The sequence below is a fragment of the Dryas octopetala genome, chromosome 5, assembly GCF_963921425.1.
Source record: "Dryas octopetala chromosome 5, drDryOcto1.1, whole genome shotgun sequence".
NCBI lineage: Eukaryota > Viridiplantae > Streptophyta > Magnoliopsida > Rosales > Rosaceae > Dryas > Dryas octopetala.
The window spans coordinates 13,179,743-13,204,155 of NC_141370.1; the positions used below are offsets into that span (position 1 = coordinate 13,179,743).

The 24,413-nt window shown below is 36.3% G+C and overlaps 4 protein-coding genes and 1 pseudogene across 6 annotated transcripts; all 5 read right to left on the reverse strand.

Moving 5' to 3' along the window:
• Positions 1–1,652: 1,652 nt before the first annotated feature.
• LOC147284478 (peroxidase 10-like) lies at positions 1,653–6,786 on the reverse strand. Of its 2 annotated transcripts, XM_086243016.1 has the most exons (5): positions 6,334–6,786; positions 6,151–6,218; positions 3,191–3,382; positions 2,797–2,962; positions 1,673–2,549 (listed from the first exon to the last, which is right to left on the reverse strand). In XM_086243016.1, exons 1-5 carry the CDS (start codon positions 6,359–6,361, stop codon positions 2,140–2,142), a joined length of 864 nt encoding a protein of 287 aa, XP_086099142.1. In that variant the 5' UTR covers positions 6,362–6,786; the 3' UTR covers positions 1,673–2,139. The 2 variants fall into 2 exon arrangements, with proteins under 2 accessions (XP_086099141.1, XP_086099142.1); XM_086243015.1 differs by lacking the exons at positions 6,151–6,218; positions 6,334–6,786 and adding an exon at positions 3,623–4,267 and having other exon boundaries at positions 1,653–2,549.
• A 468-nt stretch (positions 6,787–7,254) lies between these two features.
• Positions 7,255–10,460, reverse strand: LOC147284479 (mitogen-activated protein kinase kinase kinase 5-like). The gene is made up of 8 exons (XM_086245687.1): positions 10,305–10,460; positions 10,112–10,199; positions 9,218–9,280; positions 8,955–9,118; positions 8,658–8,733; positions 7,969–8,028; positions 7,765–7,890; positions 7,255–7,428 (listed from the first exon to the last, which is right to left on the reverse strand). The coding sequence occupies exons 1-8, from the start codon at positions 10,424–10,426 to the stop codon at positions 7,255–7,257; spliced, it is 873 nt and encodes a 290-aa protein (XP_086101813.1). The 5' UTR covers positions 10,427–10,460.
• Positions 10,461–10,596: 136 nt separating this feature from the next.
• LOC147284480 (RPW8-like protein 2) lies at positions 10,597–11,143 on the reverse strand. Its single transcript, XM_086245688.1, has 2 exons — positions 10,763–11,143; positions 10,597–10,653 (listed from the first exon to the last, which is right to left on the reverse strand). The coding sequence occupies exons 1-2, from the start codon at positions 11,141–11,143 to the stop codon at positions 10,597–10,599; spliced, it is 438 nt and encodes a 145-aa protein (XP_086101814.1).
• A 3,232-nt stretch (positions 11,144–14,375) lies between these two features.
• LOC147284481 (mitogen-activated protein kinase kinase kinase 5-like) lies at positions 14,376–17,539 on the reverse strand. The gene is made up of 9 exons (XM_086245689.1): positions 17,271–17,539; positions 17,074–17,166; positions 16,735–16,822; positions 16,258–16,334; positions 16,037–16,198; positions 15,754–15,829; positions 15,005–15,083; positions 14,808–14,926; positions 14,376–14,543 (listed from the first exon to the last, which is right to left on the reverse strand). The coding sequence occupies exons 1-9, from the start codon at positions 17,537–17,539 to the stop codon at positions 14,376–14,378; spliced, it is 1,131 nt and encodes a 376-aa protein (XP_086101815.1).
• A 492-nt stretch (positions 17,540–18,031) lies between these two features.
• On the reverse strand, positions 18,032–22,747 carry LOC147284482 (mitogen-activated protein kinase kinase kinase 5-like; annotated as a pseudogene). The gene is made up of 10 exons (XR_015122252.1): positions 22,037–22,747; positions 21,364–21,900; positions 21,195–21,282; positions 20,953–21,015; positions 20,691–20,854; positions 20,407–20,482; positions 19,527–19,586; positions 19,322–19,447; positions 18,817–19,006; positions 18,032–18,742 (listed from the first exon to the last, which is right to left on the reverse strand). The product of XR_015122252.1 is annotated as a mitogen-activated protein kinase kinase kinase 5-like (transcript).
• Positions 22,748–24,413: the final 1,666 nt, after the last annotated feature.

Sequence of the window (24,413 nt, forward strand, 5' to 3'; positions counted from 1 at the left end):
AGGGCAAAGTGAAAAAAAGTGTATCTCACTGAGAGCAATGGTGTGAATAAGCCTTTTTTCTTTTAAATTTTGTTACGAGAAAATTGCACTATTTGTTACGAAACCGACGACCGAACCGCAGGGGGCGGAAGGCACAAACGCAAACTGATGCTGAATCGACATGGGTCAGTTACTGAAGATTCGGTGTCGGTAGGAGTCGGTTGGTGGTATTTGAAGAGGCGGTTCGGTATTTTAGTGTTTCGTCGGGGGGGTTTTCAATGTCGCTTCGGACCACCGATGGTGGCGGTTGAGTCCTTTCCACCAATCGAAACCGACAAGGCCAAAAAATAACCAAACCTATCGGTGGCGATGTTTGTTTTTTTCGGTTTCTTGGTCAGAAATACCACCCCTATTATTAATCTACTTATTCTTCACTTAGTTTCATATTGGTCTATAATCTTTTTTTTTATTTCATATTGGTTCACTAAATTTATGACATGTTTCATTATGGTCCAAACCGTCAAATTAGCACGAATGACCATCTATTTTAGTCATGTGTTGCCCACGTGAGGCACTGTTTGTAAACCAATATGAAATTAAGTGAATAATAAATAACCCAATATGGAACTAAGTGAATAATAAGTAAACTACAATAGTGCCCTATATACATAGCATATAACTAAAATATACAGTCGTTTGTGCTAATTTAACGATTTAGACCACAATGAGAAACGTCACAAAGTTAGTAAACTTATAAAGAACGAAAAAAAGATTGACAAATATGAAACTTTCAAAAGAATAAATGGACTAATGATGTAATTTCCTCTTTTGTTAAGATGTCCAATTTCATCACTTTAGTTTAAGTTACAATCAACTCCAAATTCTTAATTTTCTTTTCTTAATAAGTGGACGTGATGGAAGGGTATTTTCATCCTTTTATGTCCTAATTGAGGTTTTGCTCTCCCAAGACAAATTTGAATATACAGATTTAGATGTGGCCAAATTAGATTTTTAAGCAATACATAACTCAATGGAACCATTTTATAAATAATTTCTCGCGGATTTATCGGCGGCGCTACTCTCTTTTTCTTGGCCGGAAATGAGTGGATACGTCTCGTTTATCTTGACGAAATAAGTGGAATGGCTATTGCAATTCCAAAAATATTCACAACTTTCAGTATTACAATTACATAAAACTTCTCCATTAAATAACTTGGGGATATAAAATGACAAAGATATTCCTCTATTCGTGTCTATTTATTCAAAATTAAGGATATAAACTCGATTGCAACCCAAATTAAACTATAAGTTTATGATGGAAAACTTTCACACTACGATGATGAAATTGGAAAATCCCAACATAACTTCAAAGACGGTGCAATTTGGCCTTAAAGGTATACCATTGTGCTACGTCATAATGCTAATATTGAGATGATAACTATAAGTCAATTAAGCTATTATTATTGGTGAAATTCATATTATTTAGTAATAAATATTAAAATTGCTGAACTATGAATCAATTAATTTGTAGTCTAGTAGTAATTTTCCTCACAACAGAGGAAATGTCGCAAATTCGGTTCCTCCTTCCTAAAATCACAACAACAACAAAATCTAAAATATTTGTCAAATTTTGATTACAGTAAAAATAAATAAAGTTTTTAATTAGCATAGATATAAGTAAAATACTATGACATAACTTGAGAAGCACCTAAGTTGTCAATACATGGAGATCGAGACTTGCTTGGAGAATGGAGTCTATCAAACACTACTCTCTACTTGTTTTTTGGATTTTTTTCCTCTTTAAGCAACTTCAAGATTCATGTACCTTAACAACAGACATATCATTCTTACTAGATTAAATACTAGTTACATAATTTTTTTTTTTTTTTTTTACAATTTCAAGATCATACAATATCTTACAATCAAATAGAATTACTTAAGGCCGGTTTGGTATCTTATTCAAAAACTTTTTTTTTTTTTTCAAAAACAAAATAACATATATGTTTTAGTTAAAAAAACATGTTTGGTAGACTATTTTCAAAAACAGTTTTTTGAAAATTTAAAACCAGTTCTCTTTTTAATTTTTCAAATTTTAAAAACTCACATTTTAATTTTTGAAAAAACAATTTGAGTAGGATACAAACAGGCCCTTAATTTTTTCTAATTCACCACCCTACAATTCTTCCTAATTTCTCCATTGCGTCCTGTAAGCACACCTATGTTGGCCATCTTCACCATTGATGGCCCAAAGTCCTTGTTAAACAGAAAGGGAAATTTGCTATACCCAACCACCATTGAAGCAGTCCTATTGTCCCCCATAAGGACTTGGTCAGACTGGAGAAGCCCAGAATTGTTCACCAGGTTTTTGAAGTAGATGTTGTCAAACTTGGCAGTGGTGACAGGGTCCAAAGGAGCCAATTTTGTGTCAGAATCGGCTTCATTTGGGCACACGCTTTGTAGGTTTTGTAGAAGTGATGTGTCCAGTGTTGGGTCCGGTTTGCCAGAGTCATCAAAGCTAAAGAGTCTAGTCTTGAATGTGAAGCATTGTGCAAACCCAATGGTATGTGCACCTGCATACAGGACATAGTACATTAGTACATATAAATGGGTTGTAAATTCCAAAAATACAGGGTCTAAACTGCAAATATGTTAAACTTCAAACTTCAAGAGGTGTTTGTGTAATTCCATATCAGCCAAAACTACATACAACAACATTTTTACAAGTGTTAAAATTGTGTGTATGTCCAAAACAATGTTATTTTGAGATTTAAGAGTTACACACAATTATATAGAAGTTTAAAAACACGTAGGAAGTACCTGAGAGCACAACTACATCCTTTAAGTCAAGGCCTTTTGCTGTAAATTTTGCAGTGATGTTTTCCAAGGGCTCAAAGGGTGATGGCAACTGCTCATCAGCTGCACTTGCACTTGCTGTTGTGCCATCTCTACGACCCAAGGGTACAGCCCAATATGGCCCTCCACTCTGAAAATATATACAAGTACACAAGATAAATGATGTAAAAATGTTAGTTAACTTTTTTTGGTAACGAAGAAAGTAAGGTAAATCTCTAATACGTGCAATCTTTCACAAATCACAAATATTAGATAAAATTGAGTTTCTTTCGTGTCTATGTCTATGAGGTTGGAATGGAAAGTTTAACTATTTGAAGGGTTCATTTGACAAATTATGCATAGTAAAGGAGCTTCTTACAAAATAGACAGCTGCTCTTGCTACAAGAGTGATTATGTCAGTACAAGAAACAGTGGATGGGCAAGCTTCCTCCAAATTTGACTTGATTCTGTCAATCACCTCATAACCTCTGACTGAATTTTGGTTGGCCAATGCATTTTTCTCCCCCTTAAAAGTGCTGGTATCATCAAGCAGCAAAGATGCATCACATCCCTACATCCCACAAAATGGAAGAAACAAACAATGTTTGTGGTCATTTTTGGCAGATTATAAACCATAGCTAATCAAATTACTAAACCAACTAATTAGCATACAGTCTAAAATTAATTACAATTCCCCCCTTAAATTATCTTTCTAATTTTTCTTTCGTCAAAGAAATAAGATTCTCTACTTATTAAGTTGTGTATCCTAGTAAACAATTAATAAAGAAATGAGTGAAGGGATGTTAATTACATTAACAAAGCAATCATGGAAGTGAAGCCTTAAAAGAGAGGCTGCAATCCTAGTATCATTAGCAATAGCTGACCAAACACCAGATTGGACAATCTTGGTCAGGCTGGGACAAGAGTAATCATAGAATTTATAATCAAGCTGACAGGACACAAGAGGGGTTAGGAACAAGAGGCAAAACAAGGTAACACAGGGAAGCTTGCACAAATTGTGCTCCATATGAAATGAATGTGAGAAGAGTTTGTAATAAAGTCTCACTAACACTGTGACAACAAGCAGTGGTAAGTACCAAGTACAAGCAGTTTATTTATACACAGAGTTCTGTGAGACAGTCAAGGACTCAAAGGAAAGTGCATGCAAGTATGAAGTATGCAGATGCAGTTCATGTACTCTGAGAGAGTGGCAGAGGCACTAGAAATGTCTTATTCAGTTGGGTTCGGTACAATTGCACTATATCATTAATGGATTAAGAACTCAGCAAGGCCCACTTCAAGAACTATTTAAATTGTTGTAAGTGGTGGTGTTAGATAATCACCAAATTCTAAAAATTTAATAAAGGGTAGATAGATGGAAGAAAAGAAACATATAGGTGCAGTCTTACTCTGACAAAGAAGTGGATAATTGAAAATTAAAGGTTTCGAACTTAGATCCTCTTGCAAATAAGACTTTACTATTATATGTTAGACAAACTACTTGATCAACAATACATATCAAATTGTAACAAAATGAAACAAGAATATATATCAAGCTAAGAAGTTACTCTCAAGTTGACTTAAATGCCTCCATCCCGATAAAATTTGCACTCCAAAGTTCAAAGGCATGTTGTCACTCTCTTTTTGGGCTAGATATGTTTTACTAGGTACCTGTATGTTGCAGATAAGTTGTGGGTAGGAGTTGGAGCGCATTTTTCATGAAAGAAAGAAAATTTAATTATTTGCCGAAAGTCCTATTCATAAAACATATGTTGTGTAAAGTAGTGGAATGAACATACATATGCAGTATGTATAATTAATGGGGGCAAGTAAATGTATCTATCAAAGCCGTATATAAGTTCATGAAGTCAAGCCAGGAAAAGGGGATATGCTTTGAAGAGCAAGCATCACCAATGCAAGTGGGAAGGAGAGCAATTCAGTTGCAGGATATATGTAACAAATTAATTGAATCCATGTGGTGTGTACTACTTGGCTGTGTGAGTACTGTGTGCTGAAACACTTGAACATCTAATACAGTAACACTTATCCTCACATGGGTCTTTAGCCGGGTTCAATACGTAAAATTCAACTTATATTGTGACGCAACAATTATAAAAAATTAAATTCCGGATCCTCTATTCTAATATCATGATATATTCTTAATTACAATATTAATGATCATTTAATTTAGTAGATGACACTTAGTTTTCTTTTGTCGGAATAGGTATTGAGTTCAAATCTTATTAACGACAGTTGATCAATAAAAAAAATGCTAAAAAAGTAAAAATGATTGCAATTGTATTAAATGTAAAATACATAACAATGTACTGATTTGAACGTGAGATCAAGGGATTACAATGAATTAGTTCATGAGCACGCTGGTAACATAAACGCTAAAGTTTGGTGTGAGAAATTTTGTTGACTAGTGTTGACCGTCTTTTTTTGCTTCAGAGTGCAAAATTCAGCCTTCTTTTTGTACCTTTTGATAATGCTGAGATTTAGCAAATTTGGTTGATTTTGTTCCCTTACTTGATTTGCTCCATTGTTAACCTTCATTTTTTTTTTTCTTCTTCTGCCTTTCCTTGTTTCTCAGGGTTTGACATGATTCATTTTCCAACCCTCCAAATTTTGAATGCTTCATTTAGCAAAAATTACTCCAATATCAGTGGATTTCCATGAATCTCTCAATCTTAATCTAAGAATCTATAATTACACATAGACCGAAGAAGGAAAAATCAAGCTCAAAAAGAGGCAAAGCCACCAAATCCCAACACAAATTCTAAACTAGTAAAAGAATAGCCAACTTTTTCAAGAGAAGTGACATCGGAAATGGTGAGTAAAGGTTTAGGTCATAGGTTTGACTGTTTGGGCATCCGTATGATAAAAAGATAGCCATCTTAGTATTGTTTGCAAATTGAAAAACTAAATATAGAATATGGAGTTTTGTATCAGAAAAAATTATAACTTTGAGTTAGTACTTTTTACATATTGTCAATTGATTTTGAGTTTAATGCTCTAATTTTCTTCACTACTTAGCTAGTAATAGTAAAATGTAAATCATTGCATTTTTGGTCCTAGTCATAGAAATCCAGAACCAGATTCCACTGGATCCCAATTCCACAAACACACACCAAGAACGCCAGGTATGGGATTCTTGCTACTCATCATGGCCCAAACACAAGAATTTAAATTTCCCAAGAAATTAACTCAAAAGGGTATGAAAAAAACGCATCATAGTCCCTTTAAATCTAATGGTATAGCCAGCGTTGATACACTAGCTAACATGAACAATGTAAAAGGTACCATTACAACAGCAGATTAAAAAGCAGCCACTCATACCCATCTAACAAAGATTACAGCACAAGTAATCCAAGCAGCTCTCTGTCCAGTCAAAACAGCAGGAACAACTGCATCCACAGATAAAATCATATAAACACAGAAATCAAATTCCAAAGTGAAGAAGCTAGACTACTAGAGACCATAAAATAAACAAGAAATTAATTACTGAAATAGTAAAAATACCATTCATTGATGGCTTTGTCCTGCTCATCTTCTCCTGCCTGGTAGTTGGTGGAAGTCTCTATGGCTTGTGCTGGTGGAGGTTCCATCTATCTCTAAAAGTAGTCTCTGGAGAGGTATGGTCTGGGCAAGCAGAAAGGGTATGTAAATGTATAAATGTTAAAATGGGTTCATGAACCACGTGAGGGCACTACTTAAAGAATATAAGATTTGTATGGATGAAGCCAAAAAGGATTTGTCTTTTCATTTGCAGTAACTGTTCTCTTTCTTTCTTTATTTATTTTGATTTTTGACCATATAATGTATGAATAATGAATACTCAATGTAGCCTAGCCCTTTTAAATTTCAAAGGCAACTAGATAAGAATAAAGAATGAGAAAGTAAAGGGTTGGAGACTTGGAGTGGACCACTAGCAGTAGTGGACAATCAAACCTAAGTTGATAAGGTCTTTTATCTGTGAAATCAATGGTGATTCTATGAGTGCTTATTCAAGATTACTCTTTTGAGCCTGTGACGTGGTTGGTATAAATATTTCTACATCTAGCATTCATTTCAAGAGTAAATTCTGATTTGGATTTTGGACAAATGTTCAGTTTCTTATCGTTTTCATAAGTTTAATGACTTGATTTCATCTTTTTACTTCACAAATTTTCAGTTTCAGTCCTTTAGTATATGACATTTCATCTTTTGACTCCACCAATTGTACATGAAGGTGAAAGTATTACAGAAAATACTCTTTTAAGTGTTTTCTGGAAAAGGCCTGTAACTTTTATTTTCTGGATAACTCCACCAATATGACGTGTCTTTATCCAGAAAATAAAAGTCATAAGTTTTAATCCAAAAATTAGAGTGCATAAGGATTGGATCCTAATTCCTCCTAAAACAAGTGCCACGGCATTTACATTTACAACAAATTTCATCCCATTAGATGCCTGGATGTTGAGAGTTTGTTAAGAATGGATGTGCTAAGAACATGGTGGCAGTTGGCCTCTCTGCAGGATTTTTTAGGAAGCAGCACCTTAGGAAATCCTTACCCTCAGGTGACAATGTTTCAGGAATTGGTGGATATTCTGTCACCATTTTAAACATGGCTGCTTGCTGCAATAATATACAAGAGTTTAGAAAACAGAGGGAGGTTTTAATGCAGTGCAGAAAATTACATATGAAACCTGAACTAGAATACACCATTCACAGTGCCAAGTTCAGAGGCTGATCATCAAAGCTACAATTAAATGCAGAAGATAAAGTTTATGATTTTACAAACTGTACACGATTAGGTAAAAGCATGCACTGCATCTCACTTAATATGTTACAAGCGTCAACTATATTCGACAAGAAATTAGACCTTTGGACACAAACAATTGACTAACCCCCATAAAAGCACAAGACAAAACAAGTTTCATGATTGACTACATAAATGCGTTATGTGCTTACCCTTTCATACTCACTCCAAGGAGCTTTTCCAGTGAACATTTCAATAATTGTGCAACCCAAAGTCCATATATCAACAGCAAGAGCCAGATGACAGTTGTTATCCTTATACATCACAGCTTGAATGAGCTGCAGGAAGAAAATTGTATCAGTATCAGAGGCATAGCCCCCTAGCTAGGACACCACATAGTGATTAGCAGAAGATACCTCTGGAGCCATCCAGTATGGACTTCCCTTTAAAGAAAGTTTCCCTACGAGTTCTGCAAGCTACACAATATGTAAGCGCAAGATCAGATAGTGAAAGATGAATCCCAGAAAGTGATATGGTGGCAACAGCAGTAGAAGCAACAGCAATGTTTATGATGACTGTAATGCTACATAGCCACATGAAAAATGATGATAATGACCATGATGATACATGCTTGCATATATCCATGTGTATACGCGCTAGATAAGATTACGGCAGCTCATTTACAAGGTAACTTAGTTCACTACCCAGCTGCAAAGGATTAAAAATCTACTAACACATCAAAAATGTGACCCTGTTAAAGGATTTTGCAGAGTTAAAAGCAAAAGGTTCTATAAAAATCGATTTCCAAAAATAATCTTCAGATTTAGACTGCACAGGAAAAAAAATATTTTTTAATTAGGATTCTATGAATATTTGGTTTTCTAATTTGTTTAGCACTGTAATCTAGCTTGCACATAATTGGAGCTATATCTTTTACATTCACACAAACAATTTTCTCAACTTGTTTGCAGCAGCAAAAATTATCCGAAGAAAAGAGAGTAAACTAGTGTTTGAAGATACATCATTTCCACAAGATGTCAAGGAGAAAAAGGAGTGCGGGCAATGAGAATCTAAAGAAAGGGGTGAAGAAAGAACCAGTACTCACATGTTTTGCCACTCCAAAGTCAGCTAGCTTGACAACCCCACATGAATCGACAAGCAAATTATCCCCTTTGATGTCCCTATCAACAGAAAAAGGAAATAATGCACATCCAAAATGGACCTAAGCACAATTCTATAGGCCCTGTCACAAAAAATGATTCTTCCACATTTGAAAATCACAAAAATTTGGCATAGGTGAAGTACTCATTCTGATTTGCTAGGCCAAATCCAGTCTCATATTCCAATTTAGCCAGACGAACTTTATGCTGAGTGATACATCAGATTAAACATGGGATTTTACCTGTGTAATGTCTTTTTGCCGTGCAAGTAATCCAACCCAAGGAGTATATGGTGAGTAAAATTTCGAACAACAGATTCCGTTATGGCTCCACAACGGTCATGAATATATTTGTTAATAGAACCGTGATGGACGTACTCCATATATATATAAAATCGATCTCCAACCTGCATATGCATGAAAGTATTTTATGCTTTGTTTTCAGAATAATCCGGTGAACAAACATGAGCCTGGATGCCTAAACATGCAAGTATCACAGTACTGACTCTTTCGCTCCCATAGTACTGCACAATATTAGGATGCTTCAGCTGGCTGAGAACTTTGATTTCCTGAAAAATAAAAAATAAAAAATAAAAAATAAGAAATGAGTAAGAAGCACAGTGACACCCTAACATATTATATCACTCATAAACTCAATACATTTGAAGAACCACCACATCAGAGTCCATCAAACAGATTACATGAACAATCTCTTTAACCCCTACTCAGCCGCCCACAAAAGTACTTTTTTACTTTTCATGTGACTAAGGCTCCACTTGGATAGAATGATTAAAATGGGAGACTTGGATTTGAGTTCTTTGGAAATATTAATTTCCTGTGTTAATAGAATCCGTATAAATTTGATTTAAGAAAATAAGAGAATTCAAATACTCAAAAGAAAAGTGTTATTCCAAATCCTTCATTTTCTTAAATAACCAAAATTATATGTAGATATTCTAACAAAGAAAAAAAGATTATATGTAGATTTTACTAGTATAAAAATTAATATTCTAAAGTTTAATTGAGCAATTTAAGCTAAAACTTGCATCAAAATCTCTCATTTAAACCCTTACACACAATCAACTAGCTATTCGTTTATTGGTATTTCTCTGCACTTTATTGGAAGAGGTTCCAAGTTCGAATCCCTCTCTCCACATATCATTAAAAAAAAAAAATCTTCCAGACAAGTGGATCCTAATATAATTCTAGAAGTTCAGAAATCCAAGAAATTGAAAGCAACCGTACCACCTACTGATACAGTAATACTCCAGAGGTTCAACATGTAATTTAGGGAGAGTGATGTCAAACAGAAAATTCAAGGATAGCTAAATCTACAAGGGGAGAGGTACAAAGCTTATCTATACATTAGTAGGACAATGTGATAGATACAGGATAATAACCTGCTGTAGGTGATTTACACAGTCTGCAGATTTTGGATAACCAGGAAATAATACAGCTTCTTTGATTGCACATACAGCTCCAGTTTCTCTGTAACCCCAAAAAAAAACACAAAAACAAAAACAAAAAAACCTTAATCAGCATTCAGCAAAGCCAATAGAAACTAACATCAGCTATACAAGGAAGTGTATGTACCTATTGGTAGCAACATAAACACTTCCAAATGCGCCACGCCCAATACACTTTCCCTTTTTCCATTGACCTATCATTGGCTGGGACTCTGGTTTGGGTGTGAGAAGAGCTTGTGGTGAAGGCATGTTTGCTCCAGGAGGCAGAGGTAAAGGATGGACTTCAACATTACCATTACTACTATCAGATGGACTGTATATCATACCTTTGACTTCCCCATCCTGTGTATTATTGTCTGTCAATGCTTGTAGAGCAGTCACCACAAGCATTGACAGACAATCCTCTTTCTTCAATTCCCTCAAAGGCACATCCAATCCATCTGTAACCGATGGAGGTTCAGGCACTGCATTCCAACCTTCAATTTGATCTATTTGATTTTGTGCCACAACAACAGTACTCTCTTTCTTCTCCAATTCCGCAGCCCTCTGTTTAATTTGCTCGACCCCCTCCCCTATAGTGTTTACCTTAACCAAGGTCTGTTGCCCATCGCCTATTATCAGCAAACTCAGCATAGACAACAGTTTGGTTAGAGATTTTTCAAAATCGAGAAGTTTCTTGCAGTATTTATACTTTTGCCAGACATTCCACTGTGTAGTCTTTGCGCACTTGCCAACGAGCTTTGCGCCTTTCTGTAGCACATTCCTCATATGTTCCTCCTTTGAACGATCAAACTCTCTGTTGGATTCTGCTATCTCTTTCATCAATGGTTCAAGAGATAGTAGTGTAGATTGGATATCTCCCAAGAGGGAACTGAACATCCTATTCTTGACCTCTACATCCAAAAGGATATCAAACAGCGTCCCTAATGCTGATCCAAGAACAACCCCTCCAGCAACTACAGCCATCTTTGAATACGTACAGCAAAACCCTAAACACCAAAATCAGAAAATTTGTATGCGCTTGGATCTGAATATGAAGGCAAGAGAGCAGTGCTGTATTTGTATACACAGGTGACAGGTCAATGCTTTATGAGATAAAAAGTGAACAAGCAAGCAATGTACCAAGACTTTTTCATCCTCGAGGAAAAACCGCCCATCAAATTGGACCATGGCTTTCTTTTGGCGAGAAATTTAAAAAAAAAAAGAGCGGCAATTTGCACAGTTTTTTTTTTTTTTTTTGGCACACCCTCAAAAATTAATTTGTGAATTTATCTAATTGACACAAAAAAAAAAGACTTTTAAGGACAACTTTTATACACCACATCAACTTAGACAAAAAAAAAAAACATACACCTCCATCCCTATTTTATTTCTCATCACAACACACCTCATCACCTAACACACTCATCAACTCAGACAAAAAAAAAATAATAATAACACACCCCTCTTCCTTCACTGACCAACTCAAACAAAAAAAAAAAACAAACCACACCCCCTCCCCCCCCCCTCTCCCACTGGACCACCTCCCTCCCTCTTTCCCTCCTCCCCTTTCACCAGACCTCACCGGACACCAAGAAAAATAAGAAGAAGGTTAAAAAAAAAATTTGCAGTTGGTTCGATAGTCATCTACCAAATACGACATAATGGTTCAGCACTGTACTTCCGAACGGTTTCACGATATTTTGGTATTGTACTTCCGAACCAGGCAGTCTAGGCTCCATTTGCAATTTTTTTTTTTTTAAGGTTTTGGTTTTGGGCCTTTTGGCTATCTACTTGGCGAGAAGAGAGAAGGAATGAGAGAGAGAGAGAGAGAGAGAGAGAGAGAGAGAGAGAGAAGGGTGGTGCGAGGAAGGAGAGAGGTGGTTCGGTGAGGGGGGGAGGAGCTGGGTGGGTCAGGTGAAAGGGAGGAAGGGAGGTGGTCCAGTGGGGGGGAGGGGTGTGGTTTGTTTTTATTTTTATTTTTTTTTGTCTGAGTTGGTCGGTGAGGGAAGGGGCGGGAGCTAGGTGGGGTGAAAGGGTGTGTTATTTATTTTGTTTTTTGTCTAAGTTGATGAGTGTGATGTGTGATGGGGTGTGTTGTGGTGAGAAATAAAATAGGGATATTATGGTAATTGAGATGGGTGTGTATGAGAAAATCATTTGTGAGAGCAATATGAGGGCATGTATATGAGAAAAAGTGAAAAAAGAGTGTGTAAAAAAAAAAAAAAAAAAAGATGTACAAATAGCAACTCTCTTAAAAAATCAGCCTTTTTTTTGTTCCTTTAAAATTTTTACCTTTTTTAAGTTTTAGAAATGGGTTTTATTTATTTATTTTAGTTTTGGTATCTTAATTTTGGGCATTGTTCCAACTAAATATCTAAATTATTATTTATCCAAATTTCATATTTAAATTTTTATTTTGTCCCAAATTGGTGTATAATGTGAATTTTGTTAAAAAAATACTAACAAATTTTGGTTATGTGTGTTGTACATATAATATACCCAAGGTCAATTTAGTCTATCCACGATTCTAGGTTGACTAAAATACCTCTAATTTTGATGTCTTATTTGTAAAAAGTCATATTATATACTAAATTGGAACAAAATAAAAATTTTATAAAATTAAAATAAATAATAATTTAAGTACTTAGTTGGGACAAAACTCAAAATTTATATACCAAAATTGAAAAAAACTCTTTAAAAATTAAACTCTTGAGTAAAACTAGTACTCTCATTAAAAAGTATTCAAACCTCTCTTGACTAGTATTTAAATCCTATCTAGTCGTACAAAAGGAGAGCACGAACATTAAACTTTAAAAATTCTAAGAAAAAGTTAAAAATCTTTAAATGACACAAATTTTGACCGATTATTATTTTCCTTTTTAGATAGACCCATAGTTCTTTAGTGGTTGTGTTTGGGCAGTTGGGCAGTTGGGCTATGTTGACACATGGCTCTTTAGTTGTTGTGACGGGTTTCATTGGTAAATTTCAAATGGACAGCTACTTTTTTTGTTTTTTTAGTCTGGGACAGCTACTTTTTCATTTTGTCGACAATATCAAGCCATAAATAATTACGAACATTTTGGTTTTTTGGCCCATAAGATACTTTTTTTTGTTAAATAGTTAATATTTATCAACCCCTTTTTCCATCTTTATTTAGAAATATTGCAGGACCCTTTGAATTGCTTTATTCCTTTGCTGGCCCCATGCGTTTGCCTCAGCTGCCACGCGGCAGCCTTTCAGCCTTAGCGTGTATAAATGACAAAAAAAGACACATTTTGCTCAAAAAGAGATTCAAACCCCAAACAGAGGAGTCACACTCCCAAGTCCCAACCACTACATTACACATCCACACGCCCAATTACATGATCATAATCTATGGCACATGATCAATTTTTAACCGAAAGTGTGGACTTGACATAATAGCCTTATTTGACCCTTAAATAAAATATTAGTCCTAATAAAGTTTTTTAAAGGAAAAATTCTAATTTGATTATGACACACAAGTTGAAGTATTTTTTTTTAAATTATTCCTATCTATTATATCCATTTAAACATATATTTGATAAATCGTTATGTTTCTTTTTATCATATCTTTTTCTTGTTCTTTTTTTTGGAAAAATTTTTCTATTCTTTTAATTTGTATAAATTTTAGAATTGTATTGTTTTAAAAAATGTGTATTTTTAAACAATTACAATAGAGTGTACATAAATATCATTACACTACAAAAGTGTATATAAGTATCGAACAACTATGATAAAAAAGTATACATAAGTATGAAACCATTACAATAATGTATGTGTAAATGATTGTTTTTTTGGGTGAAATTAATGATGATCCTATGAGTGCATATTAAAGATAAATTACTCTTTTGAGCCTCTGACGTGGTTGGTATGAATATTTGTACATCTAGCATTCATTCCAAGAGTAAATTCTGATTTGGCTTTTGGACAAATGCTCATTTTCTTATCGTTTTCAGTTTGAGCCCTTTTAATATTTGACATTTCATCTTTTGACTCCACCAATTGTACATGGAGGTGAAAGTGTTACCTAGAGAAGGCCTTGTTAAAACACTTCTGCTGAAGCTCTAAAGTTAGTTAATGGTATACAAAAACTGCTTCTAAATTCCCAATGCAAGATAAACTTCCACCATCAAAAAGGAAGAGGGAAAGAACCTACTCTGGCATTTATATTTACAACAAAACTCATCCCATTAGATTACTGGATGCAAGAGTTTTTTAGGAATGGATGTTCTAATAGCGTGGCGGCACTTGGCCGATCTGCAGGATTTCTTTGGAAGCACTGCCTTAGGAAATCCTTACCCTCAGATGACAATGTTTCGGGAATTGGTGGAATTTCCTTCAAAGCTCTAAACATGGCTTGATGCTGCATTAATAGACAAGAGTTTAGAAAACAGAGGGAGGTTTAAATGCACTACATAAAATTATATAAGAAACTTGAACCAGAATATACCATTCACATTTCACAATGCCAAGTTGAGGGGCATGGAAGCAAAGCTACAGTTAAATGCAGAAGCTAAAATTTTATGTTTTTACCAAACTGTACACAATTAGGTAAAAGCATGCACTGCATCAAAGCACAAGACGAAACAAGTTTCATGGTTGAATATGTAAGTGTTTATGTGCTTACCCCTTCAATTTCAGGACAACCCTCACTCCAAGGACGTTCTCCAGTGAACATTTCAATAATAGTGCAACCCAAACTCCATATATCAACAGCAGGAGCTAGATCAGAGCTGTTATCTTTATGTTTCGCAGTGTCAATGAACCGCAGGAAGAAAATTGTATCAATATCAGAAGCCATAGCCCCTAGCTAGGGCACCACATCGTGATTAGCAGAAGATACCTCTGGAGCCATCCAGTATGAACTTCCCTTTGAAGAAAGTTTTGCTAGGGTTCCCACTAGCTACGCCAGCAATAAATCCAAACTATGTAAGCCCAAGATCAGATGACAAAATAGTATCCCAGAAAGTGATATGGTGGCAACAGCAGTAGAAGCAATAACAATGTTTATGATGACTGTAATGATGCATAGCCAAATTAAAAATGATGATAATGGCCATGATGATACATGCTTACGTAATATCATCAACGTGTATACGCGCTAGATGAGATTACGGCAGCTCTAGTTTACAAGATAACTTAGCTCACTACATAGCTACAAAGGAGAAAAAATCTACCAACACATCAAAAATACGATCCTGTTAAAGGATTTTGCAGAGTTTAAACAGAAGGTTCCTATAAAAATCGATTTCCAAAAATAATCTTCAGGATTAGACTGCACATTTCTGAGTGTAGGAAAACAAAAGGATATTTGAATTAGGATTCTATGAATATTTGGTCTTCTAATTTGTTTAGTGTTGTAATCTAGCTTTCACATAATTGGAGCTATATTTTTAACATTTGCACGAACAATTTTATAAACCTTTTTGCAGCAGAAAAAAAGTTATCCCAAGAAAAAGAGAATTGATGAACTAGTGTGTGAAGATACATCATTTGCACATGATGTCAAGGAAATTAAGGAGTGCGAACAATGAGAATCTAAAGAAAGGGGTGAAGAAAGAACCAGTGCTCACATGTTTTGCCAGTCCAAAGTCAGCTAGCTTGACAACCCCACATGAATCGACAAGCAAATTAGCCCCTTTGATGTCCCTATCAACAGAAAAAATAAAAATGTGCATCCAAATAGACCCAATCACAATTCTATACGCCCTGTCATCACACTTTGACAATGACAAAAATTCGGCATAGGTGAAGTACTCATTCTGATTTACTATGCCAAATCTAGTCTCATATTCCAATTTAGCTAGACAAACTTTATGCCGAGAGTGATACATCAGATTAAACATGGGATTTTACCTGTGTATTGCCTTTGTGCTGTGCAAGTAAGCCAACCCACAGAGTATATGGCATGTAAAATTGCAAACAACAGATTCCGTTATGGCTCCACAATGGTCATGGACATATTTTTTAATAGAACCAGGTTGGACATACTCCAGATATGCATGAAAGTATTTTATGCTTTGTTTTAGGAATACTCCAATGGACACACAGGAGCCTGGATGCCTAAACATGCAAGCACCACATTGCTCACTATTTCACTCCCATAGTACTGCACAATATTAAGATGCTTCAGCTGGCTGAGAACTTTGATTTCCTGAAAAAATAGGAAATGAGTAAGAAACAGAGTGACAACCTAACATAATATATCACTCATAAACTCATTACATTTAAAAAACCACCACATCAGAGTCCATCAAACAGATTACATGAAAAATATATTTTGCCCCCACTCAGCCCACAAAGGTATATTTCAATTTTCATGTGTCTATTTAACTAAGGCTCCACTTAGATAGAATTACTAAAATGGGAGACTTGGATTTGAAAGCAACTATATACCACATACTGATACAGTAACACTCCAGACGTTCAACAAGTAATTTAGGGAAAAAGTCATGTCAAACAGAATAATCAAGGATAGCTAAATCTATAAGGGGAGAGGTAAAAAGCTAATTCTATACATTACTAGGACAATGTGATAGATACTAGATAATAACCTGCTGTATGTGATTTACACAGTCTGCAGATTTTGGATGACCAGGAAATAATTCAGCTTCCTTGATTGCACATAAGGCTCCAGTTTCTCTGTAAGGAAAAAAGAAAACCTTAATCAGCATTTAGCAAAGCCAATAGACACTATCATCAGCTGTACAATGTGTTAGATAACCACTATGCCCCAAAAGCTTAAGACATATGGAGAGCATCCAAATAACTGAATTGGGGAATGGAGGATTCGAACCCGGACCTCCTGCAAACCAGACTCTACTGTGCTCCAAAAGCTTAAGCAGAATGGGCCAAACAATATATATCAAGCTAACACGGGGAAATGTATATACCTATTGGTAGCAACATAAACATTTCCAAATGCGCCACGCCCAATAAGCTTTGTCTTTTGCCATTGACTGATTGACCTATCAGTGGCTGGAACTCTGCATTGGGTGTGAGTTGAGGTTTTTGTAATGGGAAACTCAGTTTAGCTCGCAGTAGTTTTAGAGATTTGTCCAAATCAAGAAGTTTGTTGGTGTAGCTGTACTTTTTGTAGCTCCACCGGCCAATCTTGGAGAGCTTGTGAAGCAGCTCTTCGACATTCTTCACTTGTTTGACCAAATTTTGTAGTTCCTCCTTTGGAAGGTCCACCTCCTTGTTGTGTTTTACAATGGCGTCCAACTGTGATTTTATAGAGTCTAGCATGGATTTGATATCTCCGAGGGGTTTGGACACCGTAACCATCTTCTTTACATCTTTAAACACCTGTCTAAATACTATTTCAAGAACAGCCCCTCCATATCCAAGTGGATCCATTTTTGATTCTTTACAGCAAAACACTAAACACCAAAATCAAAAAACTTGTATGCTCTTCATTCTAAACTTGAAGAACAAGAAAAACTCAGTGCTGTCAGCAAGAAGCAAGATGACCAATACTTTGACTTATTTGCTATTGACCAAACTTCAAGAGCTACCATCCCCACACGGTTTATGGGAGACTTTTCATCCATGATGATATTGATTAATAAACCCACCTAAAATATATGTTTTCCAAAATGCGATTTTCCCACTCCAGTTTTTTTTATTTTTACTTCTTTACTTTTTTTTTTTCTAAAACTTATTAAATATTTCTATATTTTATATTTCCGAATATACTTTTTATAGCTTTTTTTTTCTTTATACTCACGAAAATGCCACCATTAAACCAAATGGTCATCGACTCAGTTTTAGAGCCCATTAAAGAATCTCATTATTACAGTGCTACAAACAATCACATCAAGCAGTAGGACTTTGATTTGCATCAACTTCACATATATCAGTGAGAAACAAAATTTGCAGATGTTTTATCTTGGAGTAAAAGAAGAAAAAAAAAAAAACCAAAAAACAACTAAGTGCAAAACCACTCCAGTTCTTTAATATAGACATTCATCTTTTGACTCCATCAATGGTGAAAGTATTACCTTCAGAAGGCCTTGTTAAAAAGACCTCTGCTGAGGCTCTAAAAATTAGTTATGCTATACAAAAACTGCTTCAAAAATTCTCAGTGCAGGAAAAACTTTCACCATCAAAAAGAATGAGGGAAAGAAACTACTTCAGTAACACTATTTCTGCAGAACTATAATTCCCTTTCCACAAGCCATCTGAAAATGCTTTACTTTTCAGCACCATGGTTGACACAGCACAGAGCATTTGCAGGAGGGTGTGGTATTTGAATCGCAAACTGAGCTGGAGAAGATAATCTGGGAAGGGCCTCAACAGTAGAAGGCCACTGTTAAATCGAGGTGAGTGTTGCCCAGTTTCACTGGAGAAAAAGGATTTTGCAAGAAGCTGGATCTGGCGGAATGCAAGGCTTGGCAATCACCAAACTGGGAATGCACTGGTCTGTGGTCCAAGTATGCCACGGGCATAGGTGCAACTCTTACCTCTCAGAGACCACCTTTCCCGAAAAAATTGCATGCCCGGAATCATCAGTGACTGATCAAGTTCTCTTTCAAGTTCAATTGGATTATGGGGTTTATCCTGTCAACATAATACAAAATGTAATATGAATAACTAATCTTTAATAAAACAAGTGGCATGGAATTAATATTTACCACAAAATTCATCCCATCAGATGCCTGGATGCTGAGAGCTTTTTAAGAATCGATGTTCTAATAACATGGCAGCAGTTGGCCTCTCTGCAGGATTTCTTTGGAAGCAGCACCTTAGGAAATCCTTACCCTCAGGTGACAATGTCTCGGGAATTGGTGGAATATCCTTCATAACTTTAAACATGGCTGCAGCCTGCATTAATAGACAAGAGTTTAGAAAACAGAGGGAGCTTTTGATGCAGTGCAGAAAATTATATATGAAACTTGAACCAGAATATACTATTCACAATGCCAAGTCGAGGCATGTGAGCAGAAGCTTAAATTTTATGATTTTACCAAACTGAACAAGATTAAAAGCATACCCTTCATCTCACTTAATATGTTACAAGCTTCAACCATATTTGGCAAGAAATTAGACCTTTGGACACAAACAATTGACTATCCCCCATCAAAAGCACAAGACAAAACGAGTTTCATGGTTGAATATATAAGTGTGTTATGTGCTTACCCCTTCATACTCACTCCAAGGAGGTTTTCCAGTAAACATTTCAATAATAGTGCAACCCAAACTCCATATATCAACAGCAAGAGCCAGATCAGAGCTGTTATCTTTATGCATCACAGATTGCATGAGCTGCAGGAAGTAAATTGTATCAATATCAGAAGGCATAGTCCCCTAGTTAGGGCACCATATAGTGACTAACAGAAGATACCTCTGGAGCCATCCAGTATGGACTACCCTTCAGAGAAAGATTCCCTACATGTCCCGCAAGCTATGCAAGAAATAAATCAAAACTTTGTAAGCCCAAGATCAGATGGTAAAAGATGAATCCCAGATGGTGATATGGTGGCAACAGCAGTAGAAGCAATAACAATGTTTATGATGACTGTAATGATTCATAGCCAGATGAAAAATGATGATAATGACCATGATGATACATATAGCATGTATCAATGTGTATAGCCGTTAGATGACTAGATTACGGAAGGCAGCTCTAATTTTCAAGATAACTTAGCTCACTACTCAGCTGAAAAGGAGTAAAAGTCTACTAACACATGAAAAATATGACCCTGTGATAGGCTTTTTCTGAATGAAAAGCAAGAGGTTACTATAAAAATCGATTTCCAAAAATAATCTTCACATTTAGATGGCACATTTACAAGTGTATGAAAATAAAAGTATATTGTAATTAGGATTATATGAATATTTGGTTTTCTAATTTGTTTAGGGGTGTAATTAAGTTTCCAAAATTAAGTGTTTTGGTTGCTATTTAATTTCATATTAAGATTATAGTTAAAACCCTTTTATGATTATATATCTTATTCTTTTCCTATTTATAGAACATGGATCAGAGTCATGTTCTAAGACCTCGTCTTTCAGACTGCCAGATGGCAAACCATAAAACAGACTTCAGCACGTTAGATATATGTTGTCATGCTTATGTTCTCAACTTTTTGCAGCAATAATTATCCCAAGAAAAAGAGAATAAACTTGTATGTGAAGATACATCATGTCCAAAAGATGTCAAGTAGAAAAAGGAGTGTGAACAATGAGAATCTAGAGAAAGGGGTGAAGAAAGAACCATTACTCACATGTTTTGCCATTCCAAAGTCAGCTAGCTTGACAACCCCACATGAATCGACAAGCAAATTAGCCCCTTTGATGTCCCTATCAACAGAAAAAATAAATAATGTGCATCCAAATAGACCCAATCACAATTCTATACGCCCTGTCATCACACTTAGACAATGACAAAAATTCAGCATAGGTGAAGTACTCATTCTGATTTACTATGCCAAATCTAGTCTCATATTCTAATTTTGCTAGACATACTTTATGCTGAGAGTGATACATCAGATTAAACATGGGATTGTACCTGTGTATTGTCTTTGTACTGTGCAAGTAAGCCAACCCAGAGAGAATATGGCGAGTAAAATTGCGAACAACAGATTCCGTTATGGCTCCACAATGGTCATGGACATATTTGTTAATAGAACCAGGATGGACATACTCCAGATATATATAAAATCGATCATCAACCTGCATATGCATGAAAGTATTTTATGCATTGTTTTAGGAATACTCCAACTGAAAACATGATCCTGGATGCCTAAACACACAAGTATCACATTACTCACTATTTCGCTTCCGTAGTACTGCACAATATTAGGATGTTTCAACTGGCTGAGGACTTTGATTTCCTGAAAAAAGGAAGAAATGAGTAAGAAACCCAGTGACAACCTAACATAATATATCACTCATAAACTCAAAACACTTGAAGAACCACCACATCAGAGTCCATCAAACAGATTACATGAAAAACTTATTTTGCCCTCACTGAGCCGGTCAGCCCACAATGTGATAGATACTAGATAATAACCTGCTCTAGCTGCTTGATACACTCTGCAGATTTTGGGTCATCAGGAAATAATTCAACTTCCTTCATTGCACATAAAGCTCCAGTTTCTCTGTATCGAAAGAAAAACCATAATCAGCATTTAGCAAAGCCAATAGAAACTAACATGAGCTGCACAAGGAAGTGTATATACCTATTGGTAGCAGCATAAACACTTCCAAACGTGCCACGCCCAATAAGCTTTCCCTTTTGCCATTGACCTTTGACTGGCGGCTGGGACTCTGGTTTGGGTGTGAGTATAGCTTGTGGTGAAGGCATGCTTGCTCCAGGAGGGAGAGGTAACGGATGGACTTGAAGATAAGCATTACTACTACTACCCTCACGCCGTGTTGTGGCGGATTCAACGGATAATCTGGGCAATGGCGATGATGATCCTGGTGGGTTTCGGCAGACACTTGTACGAGGTGGACTGTGTGTCGGGGAGGTATTATTACTACGGAGAGGAATTCCGGGAAACATATCGAAAGTGGGCATCTCTGGTGCAGACCAGGCCTGATTTCCTCCCATAGGAAAAATGTGTGGGAGGAGCAAATCAGCAGCACTCCGTCTGTGTGGGCTGGGTGCAGGACTTGCAAAAGGACTCGTTGGAGCACTCCTAATAGGAACATCCAGCCTCAACTCATTTGGGGATCTCGCTGAACCATTCTTCTTCTTATTCTTTCGCCTCTCGCTGAAAAAACAACACACACATACAATTTTTTGTTTTCCTATTTGTTTCTATAATTGAAATTAGACTTTATGCAAACACTCAAAAAATAAAGAAACAAATGAATCAAACCACAAAGAAAGAAAATGCGAGAAATTACCTCCGAATCGGTGGGGCACCGTCGTCTGCTGCTCTGTCCCTGTCACGGTCCTCAAGGCCTTTACCGTGCGCAACCTTGGGCGACGGCAATCGGCAGTCCCCGACGGCGGAACTGCAGCCGGAGCACCTCTCCCTGGACCTGTCTTTGGCCAATTCCGGCAAAGGCAGCGGCTGCGGGATGGCGGACGAGGACGAACACTTGATCATGGTTGCGGCGGCGGCGGCGTTTTCCGGGTCGCCCAAATGCAGGAACCTCCTCTGGCGCGTGAGCTTCCTCCTGGAGCGGAAAATCCAGCCGCTGCCGTCATCGCAGGCCTTCTTCTTGGACGGTGAGTCCCCGGAGGCGGAAGCCGAGGATCTCGACGAAGCGGGCGAGGAAGACGAGAAGGAAATGCTAGGCAACCACCTCATGGTCGTCGTCGTCGCCAACATTCATGATCAGATAGTAATGGCGGGGAAGCCTAAGATGTCCAGGAGAAGATCATGAGCGCGGATCTTCTTCGAGAGACAAGGCCATGAGAGCGAGACTGAGACGGTGTCGTTTGATTGGTTTCTTTCTTCGGCTTACAACGCGCTTTGCTACAACGGCATTATTAATCGGGAACAAGCTTGTGTTCGTCTGCATATTCTGGTGGTCATATTGAGAGGTCAATAGCCTCTCTCTCTGAACCAAGTCTCAAGTTCAATAGTTTCAGCGTGCGTTTTGGTCTTCTTCTTTTTTTGTTTTTGTTACAGGCAGTTAGTTATTTCCGTTATTTTAAAAAACTCCCAAATAACTTTTTTAAAGAAAAAATAATTAAAGGATTATAATACGAATCATTATCCAATTATGTTTACACAAGTGACGTGGTTGAGTAGGGGGGTTAGTTTCCCTACTAAAAACATGTTTTAATACGTGACGGTATTTAAACAATTTTACATTGTTTACCCATCTAATGAAATTTGTAGTAGTTCAAAATGATTCGTAAAGTATTTAGCCTTTATTCAACAATGAGAATGCATTAGAGGATGCAAATCCTTAATTAATTCTCAAGCAAAAAGAAAACAAACTTTCTTCAAATACACAAAATTTCTACAAAGTACCATTTTTCCACAAATACAACAGACAAGCAAACAAGGCTTGACACTTGACTGTGAGCAAGTATTGTGAAGCTTCAAGTAAGATGCAACGAACTAAGGATCATACGTCTGTATCGGGTTTCAGACATCCACAGTAAATGCACAAAACAAGTTGATAAAAAAAAAAAAAATGAAAAGCACAAGACTTGAGGCTCCCAAAGTGGACGTCAATTTTCTTTTTCTTTTTCTTTTAACTCTACCAAATATCGAAAATATTGATTGCAACAATTAGCATGGCATAGAATAAAGCACACACAGCTCACGTCTCAGCCCTTCACTTTCTTTCTTTTTTCTTCCCCTGGACCTAAGCCTTAGACTTTTATTAAAAATATTTTCATAAAGACAGAACGCTTTCCTATTGTACATTAAATTGTACATTATACAAAGTAAAGTGAAAGAGAAAGGGCAGAATTTAATGTTGACAAGCACAGTATGGTGGTGGCCGGTGGCATCATTTAATTGTGTATTACACCTATAGATATATAATTTATTTTAAGACGTTACAATCGTGAGATGGCCTGATGTCTCTCCCACTTCTTCCCTTTTTTTTTCTCTTTTTACTCTCTTTTTTATGGCCAAGATTAAAGTATGATAAAAAAAAATGAGTAAGCAAATGGGTAGGAAATCCTATTCCCTCTCCACAATGTTAGAAATAATGTCCCAAGTTAAAAAAAAATGTCTGGATTATCAAGGGTATGGGTAGAAGTGTTCATATTTGGGCTCGGCTCATACTCCATTGGTTGAAGATTAGCTTGTCTAAGATCATAGATCAGTACACAATAGTCCATAACGAACAGCCCAATGTAAAGTTTTCCTACTTCAAAAGGCCCATTCTGGATTTGGGCCTTTGAAACTTAATGATGTTGTAAATTGCCTTGGAAAATATATATCATGCACTTTTGCTCCCCTCCCTCTATTTAAATGATGGAACTTGAAAGAAATAAAATTTGTACTGCTTTTTTCATTTTTGGCCTTACTTTGTGTTACTTCATTTCATACCATTTGATTACTTCCACACATAAAAGTCAAGTACACAACTATGAGAAAAAGGTAGAAACCATTCACATCAGCTACCACACAGAAATTAAAATGCACAGGAAGTGAGGAACCATTTCCAAACGCAGGAGAATGTGATTAAAGGACGAAATAACAGATTAAATCCTAAATATTGTGAAATTATTAGAGCCAAAAAAACACAAAAGAGCATAACCAATATCGCTCGTGTGCTGTGAACATGCATGACAATTATTATGAAAAAA